The sequence below is a fragment of the Aethalodelphis obliquidens genome, unplaced genomic scaffold (genome assembly GCF_003676395.1).
Source record: "Aethalodelphis obliquidens isolate GAN/ISIS:26980383/991018 unplaced genomic scaffold, ASM367639v1 scaffold91, whole genome shotgun sequence".
Classification (NCBI taxonomy): Eukaryota; Metazoa; Chordata; class Mammalia; order Artiodactyla; family Delphinidae; genus Aethalodelphis; species Aethalodelphis obliquidens.
The window spans coordinates 911,696-936,243 of NW_020838035.1; the positions used below are offsets into that span (position 1 = coordinate 911,696).

Below are 24,548 nucleotides of genomic sequence, written 5' to 3' on the forward strand. Positions count from 1 at the left end.
TATGTCATCAAAGTGAAATACAAGGGTATCTATATTAATTTACTATAATAAAGCCAGGAGGGAAGATCTATGGTGTTACATTAGACGTTGCATAACTAGTTTTTAAAATTTTTTATAGGGGTATAATTCATTTACAATGTTGTGTTAGTTTCAGGTGTACAGCAAAGTGAATCTGTTATAAAAAAACATATATCCACTCCTTTTTAGATTCTTTAAAAAAATAAAATAGAACTTGTATAACTAACGCAACATTGTCAATCAACTATACTCCAATATAAAATAAAAACAAAAACATAAAAGCATAAAAAAAGAAGCTGTATAAAGTTTGTGGTATTTTCCAAGTACGTGGGGCAACAAGTGGAAAAAATGATTCTTTCTAGTTATAGTTGCCATTTTCTAAGACTTTCACATCAGTTGTGCTTTTCCAAAGTTGTTTTCTTCCCCTGTTGTGGGCTTCACCTTTATTGCCTTGTTGCTGCCTCTGCTTCAGTTTTTCTTAATCACTTTTCTTCTAATTGTAAAAAGAACGCCCGCTGGAGAAAATTGGCGGTAGGAATGGAGATAAACTTCCCTGGTGGCGCAGTAGTTGAGAGTCCGCCTGCCGATGCAGGGGACACGGGTTCGTGCCCCGGTCCGGGAAGATCCCACATGCCGCGGAGCGGCTGGGCCCGTGAGCCATGGCCGCTGAGCCTGCGCGTCCGGAGCCTGTGCTCCACAACGGGAGAGGCCACAACAGTGAGAGGCCCGCGTACCGCAAAAACAAAAAACAAAACAAAAAACAAAACAAACAAACAAAAAAAAACAGTCTGGGCTCCTAGAATGGAACATCTTTGCATTTACTGTTAAAAGTATTATTACTTTGCCTCATGCCCTCTATTTCTCATGCTACACGTGCTTGAATTATTTTCAGGAATTATTATTTCAGTGTTTTGCAAATATCAACCTTTCCCTGCTGACAGTTGCATTTGCAGTGAGAAGTAACTGTATGGAATCCTGTTTTTAAAAAAATTATTATTATCATGAAAATCGGACCCCAGTCCACTCTGGACCCCAGTCTGTGGGATGAGAATACAGTCGGGTATTCCAGAGCTAGATCCTATATTTCTTGAAACATTTTACATCTTTTATTTCAAAGTCAGTGTTTTCTATATTGTACTTTAAAAATACATTGTGTTCTAAATTAGGAGTTTGGGATTAACAGATACACACTACTATATATACTATATATAAGATAGACAACGAGGACCTACTGTATAGCACAGGGAACTATATTTTATATATATATATATATAAAATATATATATATATAATATATATAAATATATATATAAAATATGTATATATATTTATATATATATATAAACTGAATGACTTTACTGTACACCAGAAATGAACACAGCATTGTAAATTAACTATACTTCAAATTTAAAAAGGTTAAAAATATATAATGTTCATATTAGTTCATAACAACTAATATGTATAATATTACTCCATTACCATTAATTATTAATTACAATGTAATTATGCCAACACATTGTGTATTTTTATATATTACACATTTAAAATGTTTTTTATTAAACTCTTTATTTTTTATGGCAAACTGCCAATTATTTTGTACCAGAGCTTTTCCACTCTAAAATTTTAGATTTCACTTCCTCTCTTCTTTGGCCAGAGTTAGTTTTATGAGATTTTTTTTTTTTTTTCCAAAAAGGGAACATGAGGAGCATGTTTTGAATCATGCCTGCAATTTTATGCTTCCAAGATGACACCTTTTCCAGCATAGGATTTTGGGGTGGAAAACCTTTCCCTGTCAAAACTAGATAGACAGGGGCTTCCCTGGTGGCGCAGTGGTTGGGAGTCCGCCTGCCGATGCAGGGGACGCGGGCTCGTGCCCCGGTCCGGGAAGATCCCACATGCCGCGGAGCGGCTGGGCCCGTGAGCCATGGCCGCTGAGCCTGCGCGTCCGGAGCCTGTGCTCCGCAACGGGAGAGGCCGCAACAGTGGGAGGCCCTACCGCAAAAAAAAAAAAAAAAAAAAAAAAAAAACTAGATAGACAGGCCCTGCCCCCGGCCCCCCCCCCATAAAAAACTGGAGAAACCTGGTGCTTCAGATGTTTGGGTATTTGGTTCTGGGGATGACTGAGGATTTGTTTCTGTAAAGAATCTGTTTATTTTTCTTGGGTTCTAGACGATGTTCTTTATCTTCAGTATTTAAGAAAAATTACCAAGAGGAATTTCTGGGTCTCTTTTCCCTTGGGGGAGGGGTGCTTTGCTTTGCACAGCTGTATTCAGTACAGGGATATTTTTGTTTATTTTTTTTTGATTATTGTTTCTGCTTTATTGGTTTTCTTCATGGAATTTATGTTGCAAATATACTATGTGTAGAGATATGAAACAATAAATATGACATGCACATATATAATGTAATCTATGTATACACCATATGTGTGTATATACACAAACACCATATATATATTATATTCATATACTTTATATATATTCCTGTAACTCATACATATGTTATATCACATTCATGTAATAATATATTCAGTATTAAATTATCTTTTAATCCTTTTACCTCACTATTCCGCCGGAGTTTGACCCTTCCTGATGGATTTAATGATGGATGACCTCCCATCTTTACTGCCCTGGCTCTTGACTTTAATTTGCCTGTTAAGAATTCTCCATGCTGTCCTTCCTACTCATAACTTTTCTGATCACTCCAGTCCCAAGGACACCCTTCCCCTGGCACTTAGATAAGAGGCGGGGATCTCTGACCACCTGTCCCCCATCTTTGTGCTGGACCTACCGAAGGAGCAGCTGCTGTGGGGTCTACCGTGTTTCTGAACAATCAGCAGTCGTCCTGAAGGGCTTCCCCGGTTCTCTGGGTTCCCTGTGTGTCTGCATCTTTCAGGAAGGGTCTCTGCTCACAAGCAGGTAGGGGGTGGGATTAGGGTGTGGGGGGCAAGCAGAGGATGCTGCCCTGCTCACCGGGGTGACACCAAGGATTGGCCCCCACCTCCCAGATCAGGAACAGTCAGGGCTGTCCTGTCATCTCCCGACAGTGCTTTCCAGGATCCTGCCCCTGGAAAGGGGGCAGGACCTCTGGCTAGACCTACCGATGGCATCAGGGCAGACGCTGAAGTGAGACACGTGACTTGACCTGGGCCAATCAGATGTATAGGTATGGAGAGAGATTCATTTTAAGGAATTGGCTCACGCAATTGTCGGGGTGCAAGTCTCAGATATTCAGGCTGAAGACCCCAGGGAAGAGCTGAGGTTGCAGTTGAAGCCCAGAGACCATCCGCTGGCAGAATTCCTTTTTGGCTCAGGGAAGATGGGTTTTCATTCGCTTGAGGGCTTCAACTGATTAGATGAGGCCCGCCCACACTGGGGAGGGCAGTCTGCTTCACTCAAAGTCCACTGATGTAAATGTTCATCTCACTCACAAAATAGCTTCGGAGAAACATCCAGGATAATATATGGCCCCATATCTGGGCACTGTGGCCCAGCCACGTGGGTACATAACAGTAACCGTCACAAATAGATAACCTTGTATGCTGAGAGGTGGAGGGATTGCCTCTTTGCTCCACATGGAGAATGGAGAATACCTGTCTGCAGGGAGCAGATCACAGCAGGACCCTAGAGAAAAGCAGAGATGCAAAGCAAAGCACAAACGCTATCTGGTCCCTAAAATTTCCCCAGCTCCCATCCCTAAGCAGGGCCCTTTCTCTTTTGGGTGGTTAGAGGGATAGCTCTGAAACCCGTGGTAGTCCCCAGTGATAGTTAACGCACTGGGCAGGTTTCTACACCTGGAAAGATTGGACCATCCTGCCCCACAGGTCCACGGGCCCATGCTAGTTGAAAGTGTGTAGGCAGATGCTCTCTGCTCTGACCTGTTCCCAGAACATCTACTGAAAACAAACCCAGTTTAAAAAACCAGCAGAATGCCCTGCTGCTCTCTTTAGAGTACAAATAACTGGCTTTCTTTCCTTGGGGTGAAAACTCAGCCATGAAAAGGACTGAAGCTCTGACACAGGCTACAACATGGATGAAATTTGAACACAGGATGCTGCGTGAGAGAAGCAGACACAGAAGGACACACAGTGTGGGATTCCACTGTTAAGAAGTTTCTAGAACAGGCAAACCCACAGAGTTGGAAAGTGGGTTCCTGGTTACCAGGGGCTGGGGCAGTGGGATGGGGAGTGACAGCTCATGGGGACAGAGCCTCCTTTAGGGGGATGAGAAGGTTCTGGAACCAGAGAGAAGTGGTGGTTACACAACATTGTGAATGTGCTGAACGCCCCTGAGTTGTACGTTTTAAATGGTGAGTTACATGTTCTGTGCTTCACCGCAGTGAAGAAAAATACCTGGTTTTAAATTAAGCTTCTTAGGGACCAGGGTGGGGAAGGAGGGCCGTTGTTTGCACTCCTAATACGCCTTGGGCAGCCGTCCAGCGCTTCTGCAAATGGTCACTGCGCCAGTGAACGTCGCAAGACCATGCAGGTGGTCCATGTGATAGAACCACCGGGAATGAGCCTGCGAATATTTACAAAAATCCAGCAGGTCCTGTGACCAGCTCGTGTGGCGTGCTGTGCCCTGAGTCCGTGTTCTTCCTTCCCACGTCGCATCCGAAACGCAGACCCAGAAGTGGCGGCCATTCGGTCAGCCACCGTGAGTGAATCCACAGCCTTATGAGGTGGAGTCTTGTCTGTTTTTATCTACTGGCGTCGGCTGGTTTGCGTAGACACTGATGGAATGCAACGGGTTCAGGTGACAAACTGCGGTGGGGTCCAGGCTTGGTCACAGGGGGGACATCTGTCCCACAGACAGGCTGTTGTCTGGGATGCGGACCCTGTGGTGTTTGTCCGGGGACGCAGTCACCCCTGGAAGGTGTCAGGGAAACACGATGATGACGTTTGCTAAAACGGGTCATTGGACCAGGGCAGGTGGCTGAGTTCTTGCTGCTGCCTTTGTGGAGAGGCAGGCAGGCTTGGGGCTGCTGTCTGTTTCATACCCAGGCTGGTAGGTGTTCATTACCGAAAAGGCTCGCTCTTCTGAGCTTCAGGGAGGTGCTAACTTTCCGTGGACAAGTCTTCCAGTGAGAAGGTGGTGCTCAGCTTTTGGTTTGCCGACAAGAAGATTGAGCAGATACCACCGTTCCTGCGTCCAGGCTAATCTTACCCTCACAGCTTTCCGTGTGCAAGGAAGAAAATCATAAAGCCAGCTTGCGTTTCTGCAGCTGCCTGGGACCAGAGGGTGGTACAGTGAATGCTAGGGAACTGGCTGGTTTATGGAGAGAGCCAGGCGTGGTGGTCCTGGCCACAGTGGGTAGAGGGAGAAGGGGAACGCGGCGGGTAACACTTTCTCCAGCTCTAAACATCCCTGGAATTCTGCATGTTAGTCATGTCCACAGGATGTCCAGTGAGCAATGAGGTGCAAATGGAACAGAAAAAAGGCAGGAAATGAAGAGCCGGCCCGAGCTATCCCCTTACCTTGGGGAGCCCCACCTCTGAGCAAACCTGGGTGACTGAACAGGGCTGGCAACCCAGCTGTGGGGGGGAAAACCCAGCACTACTGGTGAGAGTTTCCCTGGGTATGTTGATTGCACGTCCTGGGGGGGGGGGAATAAAATAAAACTACTGTGCCCCAAATTCAGTCTTCAGCGTAACGATGCTCATGTCATGTGATCACTGACAACAATAAAAATTGATGCAAAAATCCACAAGGAACAAAACATTAGTGTTTTAAATAAGGATGGGACCCATGAGGTGAAGTGAAACATTATGAGAGGTTGATGGTCCCTTGGTCAAGAGAATTTTGTCAAGTGGGGCAATTCTCCCAACCTAAGATGAGATGGGTGAAGAAGGAGACTTTGAGAATATTTTTGATGAGCATTCATCCATCGAAGTTGGGCCAGCAGAAATGTAGGAAGGATGGGTGGGTGGGTGGGTGGATGGATGGAGAGGACAAAGGTGGCCAGTGCTCTAACACTGGACCCTAGTTCAGTTCACTGGTCGCTGGGATTCTTGCAACCGTGAATGAAAAATACTGCCTGCCCTTTCAGTAAATAAAGGATGTTGCGGCCATGAGGCCACGACAGCCACTCCCAACGGTGCACCCTGGGGGGACTCAGGATGGAGAAAAACAGGATGCTGGCCCCGGACAGCTAAGGTGCACATCAAAGGAATGATTTCGATGAGCCCAGACTCTTGCATCTCCCCATACATAGAAACACGCTAAATTCATGCACTTGAAATGCCTGGTTTTCTTTAATTAACTGTGACCTTTTAATGTTCTGACCACCTGGTCTTTGTTGCAAAAACCCCTAGATACCCTGGCCCCTCCCTGACCTCTTGCAAGCAGTGCCTCAGAGCCTTCTGAGACGCTGCCTCCCGGACTTAAGTCCTCAGCAAGTCCACCAAATAAAACATAATTCTCAACTTTTAGGTTCTGCATTTTTTTCAGTCCACACAACGCTTACCCACTCCCCCCGTCGCCCTCAGGGTCCAGCTACAGGAGGCGAGAGCCCAGTCCCCGAGGATGAGTCCTTCTCTCGCCGACCTCTCAGGACTGGGCCCTGTCTGTGAGTCTGTCTGGCAGCCCTCACTTGTTGGGGGCCTCGTGATGTGGACCACAGTCCTGGGCCTCCCCCACCCCCAGCTGTCACCTGCCACTGGAAACTTCCAGTTGACCATCGCTACACAGTTGGCTCTGGAGCCCATGCTTTTTCCTGGTTCTGTTCATCCCGGACAAACACCTTCCACTCTGTTCTGAATTACACCCCAGTTACCCTAAAGAGAAAAGGGAAGGCCCGCACGTTGGTGACAGACCTGAGGACGTCAAGTCTGTGAAAGGAGGGACTCTCCTTTATCTCAGTTTTGTACCTTTATCTCCTGCTCCGAGACTGCCCTCTGCTCTGATCTTCACAACATCTGATTTTCTCCTCCTCACACAGGAAATAAGACCCCCCCATAGCATATAAGACCCCACCCCCCCATAGCATATCTCCTTAAAATATCACTTGCACATCAACATCTAATGAATTCCCGGACTCTGCAACACAGGAAGCAGCATTTTCTCATCAGGCTATGTTGTCAGTGAAATCTCCCCACTCCCCCCGTTCCTAAGCAACCTTAGATAACCTGCCGTGGTACCCTGGGTCCTTTCTCATGGAGCGTATTTGATTCTTGTGATCTCATCATTAACAGGGCTAGACATGGATCATCTCTCCTGGTGACCTCACCTCCAGACCGCTTCCAGTGACTGGGGTGGTGTCTGTCTCCTGTCGACCACCCCTTAGGTCTCTGTATCTGCAAACCCAAGCTCAGAGATGATTGACGTGTCGTAGTACAGTCGGGAGAAGAGAAAGGGACGGTGGGAGAAAGTCTCCGAGAGAACCACACACATAATACCTTTCCTTCCAAAGACTTGGAGAGGTGAGGCTGGTACCGTTTACTAAAAAAAAGGAAAAAAAATTCCAGCTCTAATTATGCAGATCTGGGGAGGAAATAATGTAGAGATTTAAGGAACGTTCTTGAGAAATAATGGGGAAGGCGCCAAATCATGAAGACACTTTACTCATGTCTACAGACTGGGAACAACCACCCTGAAAATATAGTCCATCTTTGCACAGAGTGAGGAGGGAGGGCCCTTGCTAAACCGACCTTCTGCTCCAGGAAACACTGTGTGTCTCTCTGCGATCGTATGATGGACCACACAGGGGAGGGGAAGTGGGAGATGAAATCGATCTTAACGCAGCAAGATATAACCGCAGCCTCCACTTGGGTGTTGACGGCTGGTGTACGGTTCAGCCTCTCCTGGACCCGCCAGGATCTCGTTGTCCTGGGGACCCCACCGGAGGGCTCTCTGATCTCCCCCAGGGAAAGTCCCATAAGGACATTTGGCCACTCCTGTCTGGGCTTGTGCAGAGGATGCCTCTTTGCACCAGGAGGCCACGTTCCCTTCAACTACCTTCCACAAGCCCTGCTGTACTGCCCTTAAAGCTCTCGCCCTGTTCTCATGAGGGGACCCCACCCTCGCCTTCCCCAGGCTTTATGTCACCCTTTCTCATCTTCCTTCAAAGCACTGCCATAAATTGTAGCACTCCTGTGCTTTGCTTGTGCGTGGTGAAGACTTAACCTGACCCGGAGACAGGCCTGTCTTTGCCCTCTACTCCCGAGGGGTGACCTCCAGGCCCCTGCAGTGTCCTGCTTCATAGGCGTGTCTTTGTCTGCTTGGGGACGTTGGCTGCTGGACCCTTTAACGATGCGATTTATGATGGGGACTTTGGGATATGCCATATAAGTTCCAAACTCCAGGAGAAGATGGAGACTACAAACATTAGTATCCTGAACGTCTGGAGGGGGCTGGAGACTAAAGGACAGCCACGTGGTTGAGTACCAATAGTACCGGATGCTGAGGCTCAGGTGAGTTTCCCTAGTGGACAATATTCTGTGCATATTGTCACACATTGATGCGTGCATGCATGGATGGGTGGCTGGCTTGCTGGCTGGCTGGATGATGGATGGGTGATGGATGGGTGATGGACGGATGACGGATGGATGGATGGGTGGATGGATGGATGGATGGATGGATGGGTGGCTGGATGGATGATGGATGGCTGATGGATGGATGACGGATGGATGGATGATGGATGGATGGATGGATGGATGGATGAATTGGGGGGTGGATGGTTGAATTGTGCCCAGTATCTTCTCCTGTACCGGGGATGCACCTCCAACATCATGGTTTTTCCTGCTCTAGACTCACCCGGGGCTCCTGAGTTTACAGGACAGCTCCCTTAAGGCTGCAGGCACCTCCAAGCTAAGTCAACCCTCCTGGACCCACCTGCCTCCTTCCTCTTCCAAACTGCACCTTCTTCTGTTGGTTTCCCCTCAGTGCATGTCATTGACCTCACCCGGTGGCCAGAGCCTGGGACCTCAGAGTCATTCTTATCCCACCACCCCTGACCCTTGTAACCCAACCAGACACCCTTGATCAATCCCTGAGTCCTTTATCCCAACCTAATCCCCTTTCTCCATCTTCGACAGTGATGCAGTCACTCACCCCAAACTACTACTGGGTGACAGTCTGACGTCACCGTTGAGTACCACCGTATCATCACAACAGCAGGGGCGTGTAACACATCTGCAGCATGAGGTCTTCATGTAACACTCAGAGAGTGAGTGGGTGAGTATATCTGTGCCTGACTCAGCATAGAGGTTGCTGTCACGGCTTACCCAGCGTCCTGTGTGTGTGCATTAGGGCTGTTTCCAATGTCAGGTCTTCTAACGCAGCCAGAAGTATTAATTGCACATATGCAATTAATACCTTTTATACCTACAGGGACTACATATATATACACACACACACATATATATGTATATACACACATATGTACATTATGTACGCATACTATATGTGTGTGTGGCCACACGCGCACGCATGCAGAACTTACACATATGCTTATGTATATCTGTGGGGAATAATTCTATAGTCTGAATTACCAACACTAAGGCTGGAGACTCAGAGAATGTGAGCACTTTAAACATGGTACTTGAGGGATTTTGTGGAATTTACTTTTGAACATCAGGCTAATTTGTACCGCCAGCACCAGCAGAGGTGAGAGTGCATTTCTGCAGAGTCTTCAATTGTGGGGTGCCTTTTTCTTTCTATTGTGCTGCTTACGGCATGATACATTGCGTAGAAAGTTCTGGAATAAATAAGAAATGATCTAATAGGAGACTGAGTGGCAGAAGGTGGACTCCGTAAATAGGGGAATGTTCATGGGAAATGACTGGACTGATACTTTGCTGAGGATGGATGACCCCTCAGACCTTGGCTTCACATCCAAACCAGAGGATTAATATGGTGGAGCTCTTGCCAGTGTTCATTAAGGAGGTGGGTGCGCCACCTGGTGGAAAGGGGTTGTTTTGAATAAAGTCTTGAGAGGCATGGATCTGTGACGTGGATGGAGAGAGGGATGGCTGGATGGGTAGGTGGATCGATGGGCAGATGGACAGGTGGGTGAGCGGGTGGATGGAAGGATGGGTGAATGGATGGGTGAGTGGACAGATAGGCTGATGAGTGGGTGGGTGGGTAGACCAACGGATGAGTGGATAGATGGATGAATGGATGGATGGATGGATGAAGAGACAGACAGATGGAGTGTAGAGGATGAATGGACAGATGAATGGACACACAGGAGGTTGAATGGATGGATAGCCAGACAAATGGTTGTATGGATGGATGGATGGATGGATTGTTGGATGAAAGGACAGATAGGTCAATGGATGGATGGATAGATGCGTAGATGAATGGATGGATGGGTGGGTGGGTACATGGATGGATGGGTGATGGACAGACGCATGGGTGGATGGGTGGAGGGTGAATGGACACACAGATGGATAGGTGGATGGATGGATGGATGGATGGATGGGTTGTTGGATGAGTGGCTGGATGGGTCAATGGATGGATGGATAGATGGGTAGATGAATGGATGGATGGGTGGGTGGATGGATGGATGAACAGATAGATAGATTTATGCATACATATATACATACATTTATAGATGTTCATACTAACACCAGGCACTTTTCTCGAAGGAATGGGTTAACAGGGTCCCTCGATATGGCTCAAAGTGAAAGGAATGCTGATACAGAGGGGGGAAGGTGTCTAACCTGGAGGGAAGTATCTGAATCTAGATGGAAGCCAGAATTGGAGTAGCTCTGGGTTCAGAAACAGGTGTCCAGCTTACTGTTCTCAATTCTCGCAGTACCTCATTGAATGCCTACATCCAGCATGAACCTGAGTACCTCTGCATTAGCTGTAATTAGTTACATGAAGATGAGGGCACAGCGGAGGAGGGTGGGTCTAATCTAATGTGTACGAGGCCCTTATGAGAAAAAGACGGAGACACACACACAGAGGGAGGACGATCCTTTGAGGATAGAGGCAGAGATGGCAGTGAGGCTGCCACAGCCCAAGGGACACTGGAGATTGCCAGCAAACCACCCAAAGCCAGGAGACAGACCTGGGACAGATCTTTCCTTGGAGCCCTCAGAAGGAACCCACCCAGCCCACACCTTGATTTCAGGCTTCTGGTCTGAAGGGGGTACGTTTCTGTGCTGTCTGGGGTAATGTGTTACAGCAGTCCTAAAAACTGAATCGAGTGATGATAAGAAAATCACTGCTTATTTAAGCACGAGAGGAGGTCATTTTCTGCGTGGGGTAAAGAGGCATGTTTTTCTGTGATTAAGGAGGGCTGAGGATCCATATGTTGATTCCAGATGTAGTAGTCATATATGGCTGGGTAACAAAGGGCTCCAAACGTAGAGGCTGTAAACAACACATGTTTACCATCTCCCAGTTTCCCTAAGTCAGGCGTCCAGGCGCGGGCTAATGGCGTCCTCTGCTCAAGGGTTCACCGGGCTGAAATCAAGGTGTCAGCCGGGGCTAGGGGTCTCACTGGGGGCTTGGGGCTCTCTTCAAAGCTCAGTGCTTGTTGGAAGAATTTCAGTTTCTTGTGTTGGGGCATTAAGACCGTCATCTCCCAGAAGCCACCTGCCAATCCCTGCCAAGTGGTATTTTTCCACCAGGAAGTTTGCTCCCTCGAGGCAACCAGGCAGTTCCTCTGCTGTTTCAAAGCTCTCCGACGTCTTAGCCCTGACTCCGACACCTGATTAGGTCAGGCCCATCCAGAATAATCTCTCCTTCCATTAGCTTGAATCAGTGGATTATAGACTTAAATTACAACCACAGAATTCCTTCACCATTGCCATATAATCCTGGGAGCGATATCTCATCCTATTCCCAGGTCCCCGTCATGCCCAACGAGAGGGATTTATATACCCACGCATATATCACGCCAGGACAAAGGATTCGGGCTACAGGTAATTGGGAACTTTGTTTTTCTGTTTCTGGGGTACATCCCCTGGAGGAACATTTTGCTCAAAACTGTAAAAGGATTTTCCTTGAACATTTCCCAAATTATTACAATCATCTCTTAGTCTTGCCGCTCCCGAAGAAGTGAATACCTCATTTCTTAATTCACTTTGCAAATTGCTTGGTAGAACACAGCGGAAAAGCAGTTTCCAAATTTAACTGTTCTCCAGGGAAATAAGCAAGCCATCCACATGCAAGCAGCCTTTGGGAGAACGGCTTTCAAGGGAACACCAAACACCTTTACGTTCTCCAGAAGAAGAAGACAAAAGAAAGCAGAAAAGATACATACCCCAATGAGAAGCCTGCCTGTGTTCAAAGAGGGACCCCCCTACCTGGGGGACCCTGGAGCCTCCGTTTCCTCCTTGTCAGGTGGATGTCATGATTATATTTGACTATATGGGTAGCATTTAATTCGACTACATATCTCACCCATAGCAGACACCCAGCAAATACCCAGGAGCCTCTTTTCAAAACTCCACCTGACATAGGGTGGAGTTACCCACTCTCGCCCCTTCTGAAGCAAATGCTTTGGCACTTTCCGTGTTGAAAAACAGAGGGTCTGTGCTCTTGTTCTCTGACCCTGGGTTGTTTATTTTTTAATAAACTTATTTATTTTTATTTTTGGCTGTGTTGGGTCTTCGTTGCTGTGCACTGGCTCTAGGCGTGTGGACTTCAGTAGTTGTAGCACGCGGGCTCAGTAATTGCGGCTCATGGGCTCTAGAGCGCAGGCTCAGTAGCTGTGGCGCACGGGCTTAGTTGCTCTGCCGCATGTGGGATCTTCCCAGGCCAGGACTCGAACCCGTTTCCCTTGCATTAGGCAGGCGGATTCTTAACCACTGCACCATCAGGGAAGCCCCCAATCCTGGATTTTCAATGTGGGGACTTGTGACATATTTGGGGCATCAGAATCACATGCCTTGTGCAGCGCCTGGCACAAAGTGGGAGCTTAATAAATTGTCATTTGTTAATTTATATCATAAAATTATATGTATATTATTATGCATAAAATATATGTAACATGTAGTTATGCAAAAGTTCATTACATATGAAATACGTTGCATATAACGCCTAAAGCATATTATTACTTATTTACATTTAAATTTTAGATATTATTAGGCTTCACCTTAAAATGATAAAATACATAAAGTATATGTCAAGTAAGTAAAAATAATCGATATGTAATTTGTGTCATTTTCAGATATTAAAAATAAATATTATAGAAAAATAAATGTTAAAATGTAAAACATTCAAAATGTAAAAATACTATATGTTTACACTAACATTGTATTACATATGTAGATGTAATTACCTTATAATATAATAACGTTATGCAATGAATCAATTCCTATAGTAAATAAAATAATCAATATGTAATTAGGTAATAGTTTATAACGAAATTATATTACATATTATGTGCGATGCATAATTATAATAGAAATTTAGGCCCGAACACCTGGTCCCGGTCCTAAGGCAGGTGGCTTCACACTCCTGCCCCAAGTGTGGCCTCCGCCTGGACCTGAACACAGGTAGCGGCCTGGGGGCGGGGTGGGCTCGCGCATGAGCAGTGCAAAGCCCGGGGGGGGGAGGGGAGGCCCCGGCCTGCACCACCCCGTCGTCTCCGGAAGTCCCGCCTCTGAGGGCGGGACCAGGGCCTGGAGGAGAAACAGGGAGCCGCCGCGCGGCCGCTTCCGCGGGCCCCGGCGCCGGAAGCGGATATGCGTCACAGGGGCGGGCGGCGGCGGCGGCGGCGGCGGCGGGTCGCGTTGGGGTTGCCTCCGGTGGACGGTCGCGACGCTGGGCGGGGAGGCCGCGCCTGCCAGGGTCGTCGGGGGCCCGCGGAGAGCTGGGGCCAGGGCGGCGGCGGCCTGGGACGCAGGCGGAACCCCGCTCCGGTGAGCGCCGCCCGCAGCCGCCTCCGCCCGCGAGCCGGGCGGGGGTCTGGGAGCGGGGACCCAGTGGCCGTGGTATCAGAGGGCCGGGGTCTGCGGGGCTCTCGGGAACAGGGACCCAGGGGCGGAGGACCCAGAGGTCGGGAGTCTGCGGGCGGCCTGGGGGCGGGGGTCGTAGGCCTGGGGACCTGGAGTCTGGGAATCGAGGGCCTAGGTCTGTGAGGAGCCGGGGGAGGGGGACCTGGGGTGACGAGGTAGCAGGAGCCGAGGTCTGCGGGGATCTTGGGGCCGAGGACACTGGGGGCTGGGAGAAGAGCCAAAGGCGTCCGGGGAGACGGGGGTTCCCAGGAGGCCACTGGTACCGGGGGGGGCGGTGCGGGGGGTGAGGGCAGGGCCGGTGACAGAGAGGGAAGGAGGCGGGGCCGGGAGCTGGGGGTTCAGAGGTTAATGGGGTTGGCGGGGGTTACAGGCAGCGGCCCGGGACAGGGAAGGCGGGAACTGAGGGGCGGGGGGGACAGTTAGAGGGGCTGGAGGTACTGGGCACCGCGTAGGGTTAGCTGGGGGTATCCGGGCAGCGAAGGGGCTGGGGGTCGCGCCCAGGATGCAGGAGAAGCCAAGCAACAGGGAAGCTGGGAGTACCAGGGCTCCCGGCAGGCAGGCGGGGGAGGGGGTAGGGTGTCCGGGGCTCTGGTTCGGGCCCTCCCTGCGGCCTTTGGGGTCCTGTGGAGCGGGGAGTCACAGGTCTCAAACCAGGCCAGAGCTCCTCTGCAGTGCCCCTGACCCTGCCACGTGGCTTTCCTCCAGCTGGGACGCCCGCACCCCTGGGGTTCCTCCTGGATCTGGGGCGGGAGCTCCGAGAGCTAGCGGGTGGGCGGGCAGACCGGCTGAGGCCGCCACCTGTAGGGCTTGGTGTCCGTGGGTCAGGCTTTCTGGAAGCAGGCACGTCTCCCAGCAGGTGGGAAGAGCTGGGGGAGGAGGGTAGGAGGGGCTCCCTCCCCTCCCCCGGTTTCCGAAAGGTCACTTTTTATGCTTTATCTGGGAACAGAGAGGGTGCCTCTGCCCACAGTGGGGAAGTTGAAGTCGATGGCCCTTGGCTGTTTTTTCCAGCCTGAAACTTCTTTCCTGTTTCTTCCGTGGAAACACAGGGCCACCTCCTCCACAGACCCTCCCAGATGCCTGTCCTGGGCCGTCCCTTCCCTCCCCCGTGAGGTGTGTGCACCCTCTGGTGGAGGTGGCGGGTGGAGCCGGCCTGCCCCGTCCCGACCCCGCCGAGCTGGGCTCCCACTGCCCTGGCCCCGGGAGAGCTGCCTCTGGGTACTGGGGGCAGGTCAGCGCTGCTGGAGGAGTCGGGCTGCCAGCTGTGCCTAAACGTTTTGTCGGCCCGTTTTCTCCCCTGCTTTAGTGTAATCTCATTAAAAGCACCAACGTCTCGGGCCGAGGGCCTTTCCCTCTGTAGAGGCCCGTGTGCCTGACGTACAGAGAGCGAGCAGGCTTGCCTCCCTGCTCCGGGCCCGCGGCACCGGCCAGCCTGGGACACCTCGGCCCGGTGCCCGGCCCTGACCCGTCGCGCACGCGTGTTTTTCAGGCCCGAGGTCCCGGCTATGGCTGCGGCTACCATCGTGCACGACACGTCCGAGGCGGTGGAGCTGTGCCCTCCCTACGGCCTGTACCTGAAGCCCATCACGAAGATGACCATCAGCGTGGCGCTCCCGCAGCTGAAGCAGCCGGGCAAGTCCATCTCCAACTGGGAGGTGATGGAGCGCCTGAAGGGCATGGTGCGCGACCACCAGTTCTCCGCGCTGCGCATCTCCAAGAGCACCATGGACTTTATCCGCTTCGAGGGCGAGGTGGAGAACAAGAGCCTGGTCAGGGCCTTCCTGGCCTGCCTGGACGGCAAGACCATCAAGCTCAGCGGCTTCTCCGACATCCTCAAGGTGCGCGCCGCCGAGTTCAAGATCGACTTCCCCACCCGCCACGACTGGGACTCCTTCTTCCGGGACGCCAAGGACATGAACGAGACGCTGCCGGGCGAGCGGCCCGACACCATCCACCTGGAGGGGCTGCCCTGCAAGTGGTTCGCCCTGAAGGAGTCGGGCTCCGAGAAGCCCAGCGAGGAGGTGCTGGTCCGGGTGTTTGAGCGCTTCGGGGAGATCCGCAACGTGGACATCCCCATGCTGGACCCCTACCGCGAGGAGATGACGGGCCGCAACTTCCACACCTTCAGCTTCGGGGGCCACCTGAACTTCGAGGCCTACGTGCAGTACCGCGAGTACGCGGGCTTCATCCAGGCCATGAGCGCCCTGCGCGGCATGAAGCTCATGTACAAGGGCGAGGACGGCAAGGCCGTGGCCTGCAACATCAAGGTGAGGGAGGGGCCCCTGCAGCGCGGGCAGGGCCCCGTGGAGAAGGTCCCCGCGGCAGGCCGCGCCCTGCAGGACGGCAGCCGCGGGCAGGGGAGCAGGCGGCCCCGTGCTTCTCTCACAGAGCCTGCGTCTTCAGGGCGCGCGAGGGAGCCGAACGTCCTCCCGTGGCTGCCAGGGTGACGGTGGCCCTGGGAGGAGCTCCAGCCGGGCCCCCAAACGTCCCTTGAAACGAGGCGACGGTTCTTTTACGGCCGCGCACTGTGCCCCGTGCCGCCTGGGCGGGGGAGGCGCGGCAGCCGGCCTCGGGGCCCCGGGGCCCTGTGGCAGGAGGGGAGAGGGGCGCGTTTCCCGCCGGTACCGGGGCAGGGCGTCGGGCCTCCGGGTACGCTCGTGCTCCCGGCGCTGTCCCTGTGGTTCGTGGTCCCCTTCCCCTCTCGGGAGAAGTGGGGTCCTGAGCGCTGACCGTGAGGCTCGGGGCCCGTGGCCACGCAGGGGAGGGCGTCCACGGAGCCCCTTCCCTGCGCTGAGTCTGGGGGAGCCGGCCTCGCGCGGGCGGGGCTGTCGCCCTCAGGGAGGCTCTCCGGTCGCCCGACCCGCCCCAACCTGCCCCGTTCTCCCTCTGAAGGTTTCTTTCGATTCGACCAAACACTTGAGCGACGCCTCCATCAGGAAACGGCAGCTCGAGCGGCAGAAGCTTCAGGAGCTGGAGCAGCAGCGGGAGGAGCAGAAGCGCCGGGAGAAGGAGGCGGAGGAGAGGCAGAGGGCCGAGGAGAGGTGCGTGCGGCCCGGGCCGCTCGGGGCTCCCGCCTGGGCCCCGTGCGCGCACCCGTGTGCGCATGTGCGGGCGGCGGCGGGGCCAAGTCCCCTACCCGCGTGGCCCTGCCCAGTGCCCTGGACGGGCCTTCCCCCTCCGAGCCTCCCTGAGTGCCATGCGCGGGTCCTGCTGACACAGGCACGGAGTCTTGGCTGTTTTGCAGGTTTTTGCGTTCAGGCTGAAGCTGCTTTTAAGTGAAGTAGAGAACTGATGACGTTGGCAGGTTTTTGCAAAAACGCCTCATTTAGGTCTGTAAAGTAACTGAGGTTCACGTGTCTATGGCAAACTCGGGGGACGACCTTTCCCCCTTTTATCTTTTGCTTTGTGAGTTATAAGAGCAACCTGACTAACGATACTACCTGGATTTTAGAAAACAAGGAAAGATTCTTCTTGGTCCATCACGGCTGCTGTGCGCTTGGTGTTTCTTTCCCGCGCGCGCGCGCGCGCGTGTGTGTGTGTGTGTGTGTGTGTGTGTGAGAGACAGTGTGTGTGTGTGTGTGTGTGTTACAGTCAAGGTGTCGTGTGTTTTGCAGAGTGTTGTTCAGTCTTAGGTGTGCGTGATCTGGGCAGTTCATTGTTCACCAGTCTGTTTATCTGTTGCCTGAATTGACTTATCTCTTGCCCTGGCTGTCGGGTTCCTGTTTTGTTTTCCCTTCTTCACCGACAGCACTAACACAGATGCGGAGATATCTCGGCGGGTAGCAGTTCCTTTGTCTGCACCGGAACCCAGTTCCAGGGTAGTGCGTCCAGACCATGCCGCTGTTCTCTGCTCAGCCCCACGTGGCTCCCGCGGGGAGGCGGGGATGCCTGGGCTGCAGACGAGGGTGTGGCCGTTGGTCGGGGGCCAGGAGCCCCGGAGTAAGGCCGTGGGTGCAGAGAGAGGAACGGGCGTCCGGGGAGTGTAGGCTGTGCTCGCTGCGTGGCTGCCCTCAGGAGGCGGCCCTTGGCGGGGACGGTTGGGATCGTGCAGTGAACCGGGCCGCAGCGTCAGCACGGCCCCCTCAGGCAGAACCGGGAAGCGCAAGTGGCGTGCGGACCACCCACCCGCCCTTGTCCCAAACGGGCCTTGTCCTCCCTCTTCGAGGTGGGCCGTGACCACAAGCCCCCGAGCTGGGGGGTGTAGAAGTTCCCCACGGCCTTCCTAAAGCAGCTCTGAGGTCTCGTTAAAGGCAATTTGCTTGACCTTATGGCAGGAAAAGCGGGTGGGGAAACGGGACTGAGAGTGGCCCTCGAGGACACAGAGCAGGACACGTCCTGGTGAGGACCCGGCCTCGCAGCCCCAGGGCGGCGCCTCGGCTGTGGCCACGGAGCGTGGCAGGGCTGGCCTGGCACGAGCGGTGGGCCTGGGAGGCGCCCAGGGTGAGCAGTGGTGGCCAGGGCTGTGGGGCGGAGCCTCGGCGTCTGTGCCGCATCACGGGCGCGCGTCTCTGGGTCCTTCGGTGTTCATAGGAACAGAGTGCAACTGCCCAGTAGCGGTCGCGTTCCTGGTCGTGGCACGCCGTGGGCCATGAGCTCCACAGTTGAGAGCTGTGGGCACTTGAGGCCCGTGAGGCAGCTAGGACCCGCAGCTCTTGACGGACACCTGCTGCGGGAGGCCTTCAGGTGTGTGTGGCCTCCTGGACGCCGGCACCCTCGAGCTGTCCTGCTTCCCCGCGTTAGCTCGGCCTCGGTGCCCAGCCCGCCCCCTCCTCTGCGTCCGGATGAGCTTGGGTCCTCCCGCCGCCTCCTCCGGGCCTGGCACCCTGGGAGTGATGTCGGCTCTTCTGCAGACAGTCCGCCTTCTGGCCTCAGGGGTCTCCTCTGTGTCTGGTCCTTCCCGCAGCGACCTCGCCTCTCTGCTGTGCCGGCCCCACCGGCAACTCAGCGAACAAAAGCTCGCAGGAGATGCGGGTGTGCCGGGTGGACACATCCGTTGGTCTTCAGACCTTCCCTGGGGGTCTGGAGCCATCCTGCTTTCGGTGGCATCCTCATTTCCGAACGAGGAAGGATGTTGTTAGGGTCTAGGCTGGCGGGTGTGGTGCGGGGGTGCTTATGGAACAGTCGCTGTCTCCAGGGAGTGTGTACGCAGTGATCTCGCAGGGTTTCCCCAGGCAGTGCGTCCTCTCGGGACCCCTTGATCAGGGTACACCCCAAGGCAGACCGGGTCGGGTTTGCGTCCCCGTGCCTTTGTCGTTTCCACTACTTCCTATGAAAGGCCATGCGGTACAGTCTCTCGTGTTTGGTCTTGCCCTTAGCTCGCTGCTTCCGGAACCTTCCTGCGGCTGTGTACGTTGCCGATTCCCTCCCGCTCAGGGCCCGCGGGTTCCCAGGGTGTGAAAGCCCGGGCCGGGTGTCTCCGCTGCCGCTGGGGCTGGGGACGGTGCAGCACGCTGGCTCTAAGTTCAGGGTGCGTGCGGCCAGCGGAGGGGCCTCGTCGCTCTGCGTCGCAGCGCTTTCCCCGTCCGTCCGTCGTCGCCCCTCCGCCATCCGGGTGCCTCTTGTTCAAAACTCAGCGGCCGCTGCGTCCTCCCTGGCCATCCATCCCTTTCTTCACGATTCCGGGCTGGGGTCGCACTCAGCGAGACTCTCCCGCGGATGACGCCGGAAAGTCGCAGCCCCTGAGCGCCGCGCTCCTCGGGGTCCCCGGATGCGACTGAGGTTTCTCCGGGGAGGAAGCGCCGCGATGCCGAGCCCCGCGGCCGCCACCCGGGTGCTCTGTGGATGGCGCGCCCTCGCGCATGCGGCCCGCGGCCTCACGGAGCCCGTGTCTCGCTCGCGCAGGAAGCAGAAGGAGCTGGAGGAGCAGGAGCGCGAGAGGCGGCGGGAGGAGAAGCTGCGCAGGCGCGCGCAGAGGCAGCGGGAGCGCGAGCTGCGGCGCGGCCAGCGGAAGCTGGAGAGGCTGCAGGCGGAGGAGCAGCGGAAGCTGCAGGAGAAGATCCGGCTGGAGGAGCGCAAGCTGCTGCTGGCGCAGCGCAACCTGCAGTCCATCCGGCTCATCGCCGAGCTGCTGAGCCGCGCCAAGGTACCACCTGCCGCGCCTGCGGGACACGGCGCCCGGCCCGCGGGTGGGGCTCGTTGCGCGGGACGACGCTTCTGGCGTCCCCGGGTCGGAGCTGTGGGTCGGCCTCCCCACGTCCAGGCCTCGCAAGGGCCGGCCTGACGGGGGGGGGGGGGGGGGTTGGGGGGGGGAAGTGGGGGTGGGCAGAGCCCGCCAAGGGCCGCCCGCCCACCCCCGGGGCTCACTGGGGCCGCGCTGCTCAGGCCCCGTCAGGTCAGCCGCCCTGGGCCGGGGCCTGCCGGGGGTCGGGGCGGAGGCCGGAAGATGCGCGGTCCTCGCCGTGGCCCCGGGAAGCCAGGCGCCTGGAGCCGGGCCGCGCCTCCTCGGTCCGCAGCTGTAGAGCTGACAGGTCTCAGCTGCGCTGTGCGGACGGCCCTCCCGGTTCCCGCACCTGCTTCTCCTGGAGGCCAGGCCGGTAACTGCCGCGAGCCGGGCCGGGGGCGTGGACGGACCTTGCTGGGCGCGCCTGGTGCTCAGGCGGGCCGCGGAGTCAGGCGCGGGGCGACCCTAACCTGTTGTCTGGTTACAGTTGTGATCAGTCCGCGGGAAGGAGCGTGGCGGGCGCGCTGAGACCTGTGGCAGCGTGTTCTTGTTTCATGGTGAATATTGAAGACCCTGAGCAGGCCCGGCCCCGCGCCTCCGCGCCGTAATCTCAGTTCCCCGTGGCCGGCGACCTTCGCACCGACAGCAGGCGCAGAAGGCCCGCCCCGGGGCTGCGGCGAGGAGCTTTGCCAGGGCTTTCCTCCGCCGGCTGGGCAGGACGCCCGGGCGCGGGCAGGTGCGGCGGGCCGGGCTCCAGCCGGCCGCCCGCCCGCCCGCCCACCCGCCGGGTCCCCCAGGCCGGCGTCTGCAGAGCCGCGCGCCGCGGAGCGTCCGTGCGGGTTCAGAGCCCAGCTCAGGCGCGGCCCCCTCTGTCCCGCAGGCCGTGAAGCTGCGGCAGCAGGAGCAGCGGGAGGAGACGCTGCGGCTGCAGCAGCAGGAGGAGCGCCGGCGGCTGCAGGAGGCGGAGCTGCGGCGAGTGGAGGAGGAGAAGGAGCGCGCACTGGGCCTGCAGCGCCGGGAGCGCGAGCTGCGCGAGCGTCTGCTCAGCATCCTGCTCAGCAAGAAGGCGGACGGCGCCCGCGCGCCTGCGGGTCTGGGCGCCGCGCACGCGCACCTGCTGCAGCCGGTGCTGGACATCCTGCACACCGTGTCGGCCGGCTGCTCGGGCGCCGCCCCGCCCACGCCCACGCCCACGCCCGGCGCCCAGCGCGAGGACCAGCCCCGGCCGCCGGCCGCGGGTCCCGCCCAGAACATGAACGGCGGTGCCGCGGACGAGGCCCCGAGCAAGGAGGGGCAGGATCCTCGCCGTGTCGCCCCCGACGACGGCCCTTCCGAGAAGAGGTGCCCCGGCGTCCTCGCCTGCATCCCCGACAACAACCAGCAGCCCAAGGCCGCGCCTGCCGCCTGCGAGCAGAGCGCGCCCAGGAAGGACGCGCGCTCCGAGCAAGACAAGTGCAACCGTGAGCCCAGCGGGGGCCGCGGCCGGGCCAGCGGGGACCGGGGCAGCGATGACGGGCCCAAGCGGGAGCGCAGCCGGCCGCGGCGGGCGGGCAGCCGGGAGGACGTGAGGCTGCCCAAGGAGCGAAGGTCGCACAGGAAGCGCTCGCACCAGGACGGGAGCCCCCGCCGGCGCAGCGCCAGCCCCGAGCGCGAGCACGAGCACGAGCACGAGCGGTCGCGGAGGTCCCACAGCAGAGACCGGCATGGCCGGCGGGAGAGGAGCCGGGACCGGGACCGCAGGGGCAGCTCGGGCAGGAAGCGCAGCCGCCACCGACGCAGCGAGAGGTCGCGCTCGGGCTCCCCCAGCCGGCACCGCAGCACCTGGAACAGGTAATGCACGGAGGGCCCAGGCAGCAGCCGTCCCGGAGGACCAGTACGGGGGGAGGGGGGGCGCACGTCCTGCTGCTGCTCGCTGCCCCCCACGCCACCCCGCCACCCCCCGCAGCACACCCAGGGAGCTCCCTGGTGAGGAACGCACCGCCTCCAGCTTCCTCTCCCTCGTGGCCGTGGGTCTAGTTCACAGGCATCGTCCCCGGTGACGAGCTTTCGTTTCCCTTAAAACTGTTGATCCAATAGCTTTAACGTCAGCAGTCCTCTCTGAATCAGGAGGAACACGTAGGCCGCCAGCCGTGAGAATTGCAGACCACCCCACCCTGGGCACACAGGCTGGCAGCGCCGAATCCCTGCACCTGCTCGGAGACGCCTCTCATACTCACTTCACGGGAGCTGCCTGTCGCGTCACGGGGATGGACTGTCCGGTGTGGCGGCCACAGCCCCATGGGGCATGGAAAAGAGGAAGCCTCGCCCTGCGGGTGTTTTTTTGTTTTTTGGTTTCTTCCCTCTTTTGTAAGTTTAACAGACTGGGAACAAAGTTTGGGTGGGATGCCAAAGGAAAATGGCTCTGGTGCATTTAAGTCATCGGCGGGGAAGCTGTACGTTCTGCAACGCGGAAACTCAGACGTGCCGTCTTTTTAGGTGTGGGCAGGTGCGGAAGTGGTACGGAGGGTCCCAGAAGCTCACTTTTCTACAAATTCAAGTAATTCAGCGTAAAAAAAAAAAAAAGGTTGATTAAAGTTAGTTTTGGTTCCTAGTCAAGGTTAGCCTGTGTGGTTTTTTTAAGAAACCGTTTTGCTAAATTATTTTTACTTGGAGCGTTTCAGATTTAATGCTGCAAACATGTTAAATTTTATAATCGTTGGCTTCTCTGAGTGAAGCTCAGAAATACTTAAAAATAGCTGTTATCGTCCGCCTTAGGAGAGATGGTGTTTATTCCAGTTTGCATTTTTATGGTGAAATAAAATCCTTTTCCAATGAACTAATGTTTCCCATACTTAACGTGTGTTCTCGTTTTTAAGTTCTTTGGGCTACCTCACTGACCTGAGCGTAATTTGGCATATCTGAAATCGCTGGTTTCTAAAGATTCATTTCACATGCTGTGACTTTTGTAAAATAACTCCCTGGAGGAGAACACGGGTCCTGAGACTCATTCGTGTTTACCGGGAACATAAAAGTGTAGCAAGGTCACAGAAGCAGTCTTTTTAAAGCTACAGTGCCATTAAAAAAAAAAAAAAAAAAGACTTAAAGTGGTTCTCTCCTCACCTTGAGTTGAGGTAGCAGGTAAGTGTCAGTGCCCCTGCTGGGACCCCGAGCTGCAAGTGATCCCTCCGTCTGTCTGTGTTATAAGTCAAACGCAGATGTTCTCAGCACGTGGAGGGCAGTTATATGCTTTTTCCACCCTAGTCACATCATCGTCAAAATCTCAGGTCGGCACAATAGACTTGCACTTTCCTTCTCTGCGCTGGCATTGGTCTAGTTTGTCACCAGTCAAGGTGTGGGTGCAGGACGTGCTCAGATGCCCAGTGATTGGAGATGCCTCTCAGAGATGCACACGGGCAGCTGTGTCAGGATTCCTGCAGCCTGGCATTAAGTGTTTTCTGCCCCATCAGCAGCTCTGAGAAAGTCGGAGGACTGGGTGTCACTCTGGGTGCCCAGGATATGTTGCTGGATGAGACAGGCCCCCTGAAACATGGGAATCTTGAAGGAGCAAGTACAGGACTGAGGAGCAGGCCACGTGGCATCGCGTGTGTATGTAGGGGAGGTCTCTGAAGTCAAGGGAGATCTCCGTGAGGTCAGAGGAGGTTTCTCTGAAGTGAGGGAGAGTCAGATCAGCAGACATCTCTGAGGTCAGGGGAGGTATCGCTGTGGACGAGAGTCAGGCATCTGAATTCTAAACCTGTTCCACTGATCATGCGTGTTCCACCTCCAGAACCACTGAGCTACGCAGCAGAAGGTGGAGGCGTAATCAGTGCTGCCCAGGCCAATCCTCCCTTACCGACTGGTCCTCCGCCTGCTGGGTCTGTCAGTTCTGAGACAGGTGGCATTGACATCTCCAGCCGTAGTAGCAGATGCATCTTTTTCTCTTCAAAGGCCTAACAGTTTGTGCCTTTTGTGTTTGACACTGTGTTATTAGTTGCGTACAAGTTAAGGATTGTCGCGTCTCCTTGGAGAACTGGCTCCTTGGCCATTTGCAGTGCCCTTCTGTACCTTGATAATTTTCCTTGTCCTGAAGTCTGTTTGGTGGTAAATGGGGAGGAAAGGAATTTGATGGAAAGAGATGTCCGTTACGTGTATGTGTCTCCTAGACACACACACAGCATCCGAGGGTGTCAGGGGAAAAGAAGGTTTTGGCGTAAGCCATGATTGTTCTCTGTTTTCAAGCCAAGCCCCGCAGAGGAGAGGACAGTAGTTTTTTGTTGCGACACAGCAGATACTTCTAGAGGCAACGTGCCTAAGAATGAGGATTTGGGAGCCTGGCTTAGAACCGTTTCACCCAACAGCCCCTCTTCTGTGAGGCTGACGGCAGTGATGTGCATGGGGACCAGGTGAAGAGCACCCATACAGCCCGTGTGGGATCCTGCTGGTTTGGACTCATCTTGGGTTTAAGACACTTGTCGTCCT

The 24,548-nt window shown here is 54.8% G+C and overlaps 1 protein-coding gene across 3 annotated transcripts; it reads left to right on the plus strand.

Moving 5' to 3' along the window:
• The first annotated feature begins 13,658 nt into the window (after window positions 1-13,658).
• Window positions 13,659-22,905, plus strand: AKAP17A (A-kinase anchoring protein 17A). 3 transcript variants are annotated; one of them, XM_027095448.1, is made up of 6 exons: window positions 13,659-13,837; window positions 15,420-16,197; window positions 16,823-16,971; window positions 19,772-20,012; window positions 20,971-21,920; window positions 22,167-22,905. In XM_027095448.1, the coding sequence occupies exons 2-6, from the start codon at window positions 15,436-15,438 to the stop codon at window positions 22,189-22,191; spliced, it is 2,127 nt and encodes a 708-aa protein (XP_026951249.1). In that variant the 5' UTR covers window positions 13,659-13,837; window positions 15,420-15,435; the 3' UTR covers window positions 22,192-22,905. The 3 variants fall into 3 exon arrangements, with proteins under 3 accessions (XP_026951249.1, XP_026951251.1, XP_026951252.1); XM_027095450.1 differs by having other exon boundaries at window positions 22,197-22,905; XM_027095451.1 differs by having other exon boundaries at window positions 20,971-22,905.
• Window positions 22,906-24,548: the final 1,643 nt, after the last annotated feature.

Bases quoted from the DNA above. Each gene is read 5' to 3' on its own strand.
- AKAP17A (XM_027095448.1), top strand. From the start codon at position 15,436: ATGGCTGCGGCTACCATCGTGCACGACACGTCCGAGGCGGTGGAGCTG. The intron at 16,198-16,822 runs GTGAGGGAGGGG...CTCCCTCTGAAG, and splicing joins CCGTGGCCTGCAACATCAAG to GTTTCTTTCGATTCGACCAA. The intron at 21,921-22,166 runs GTAATGCACGGA...TTGATCCAATAG, and splicing joins CACCGCAGCACCTGGAACAG to CTTTAACGTCAGCAGTCCTC.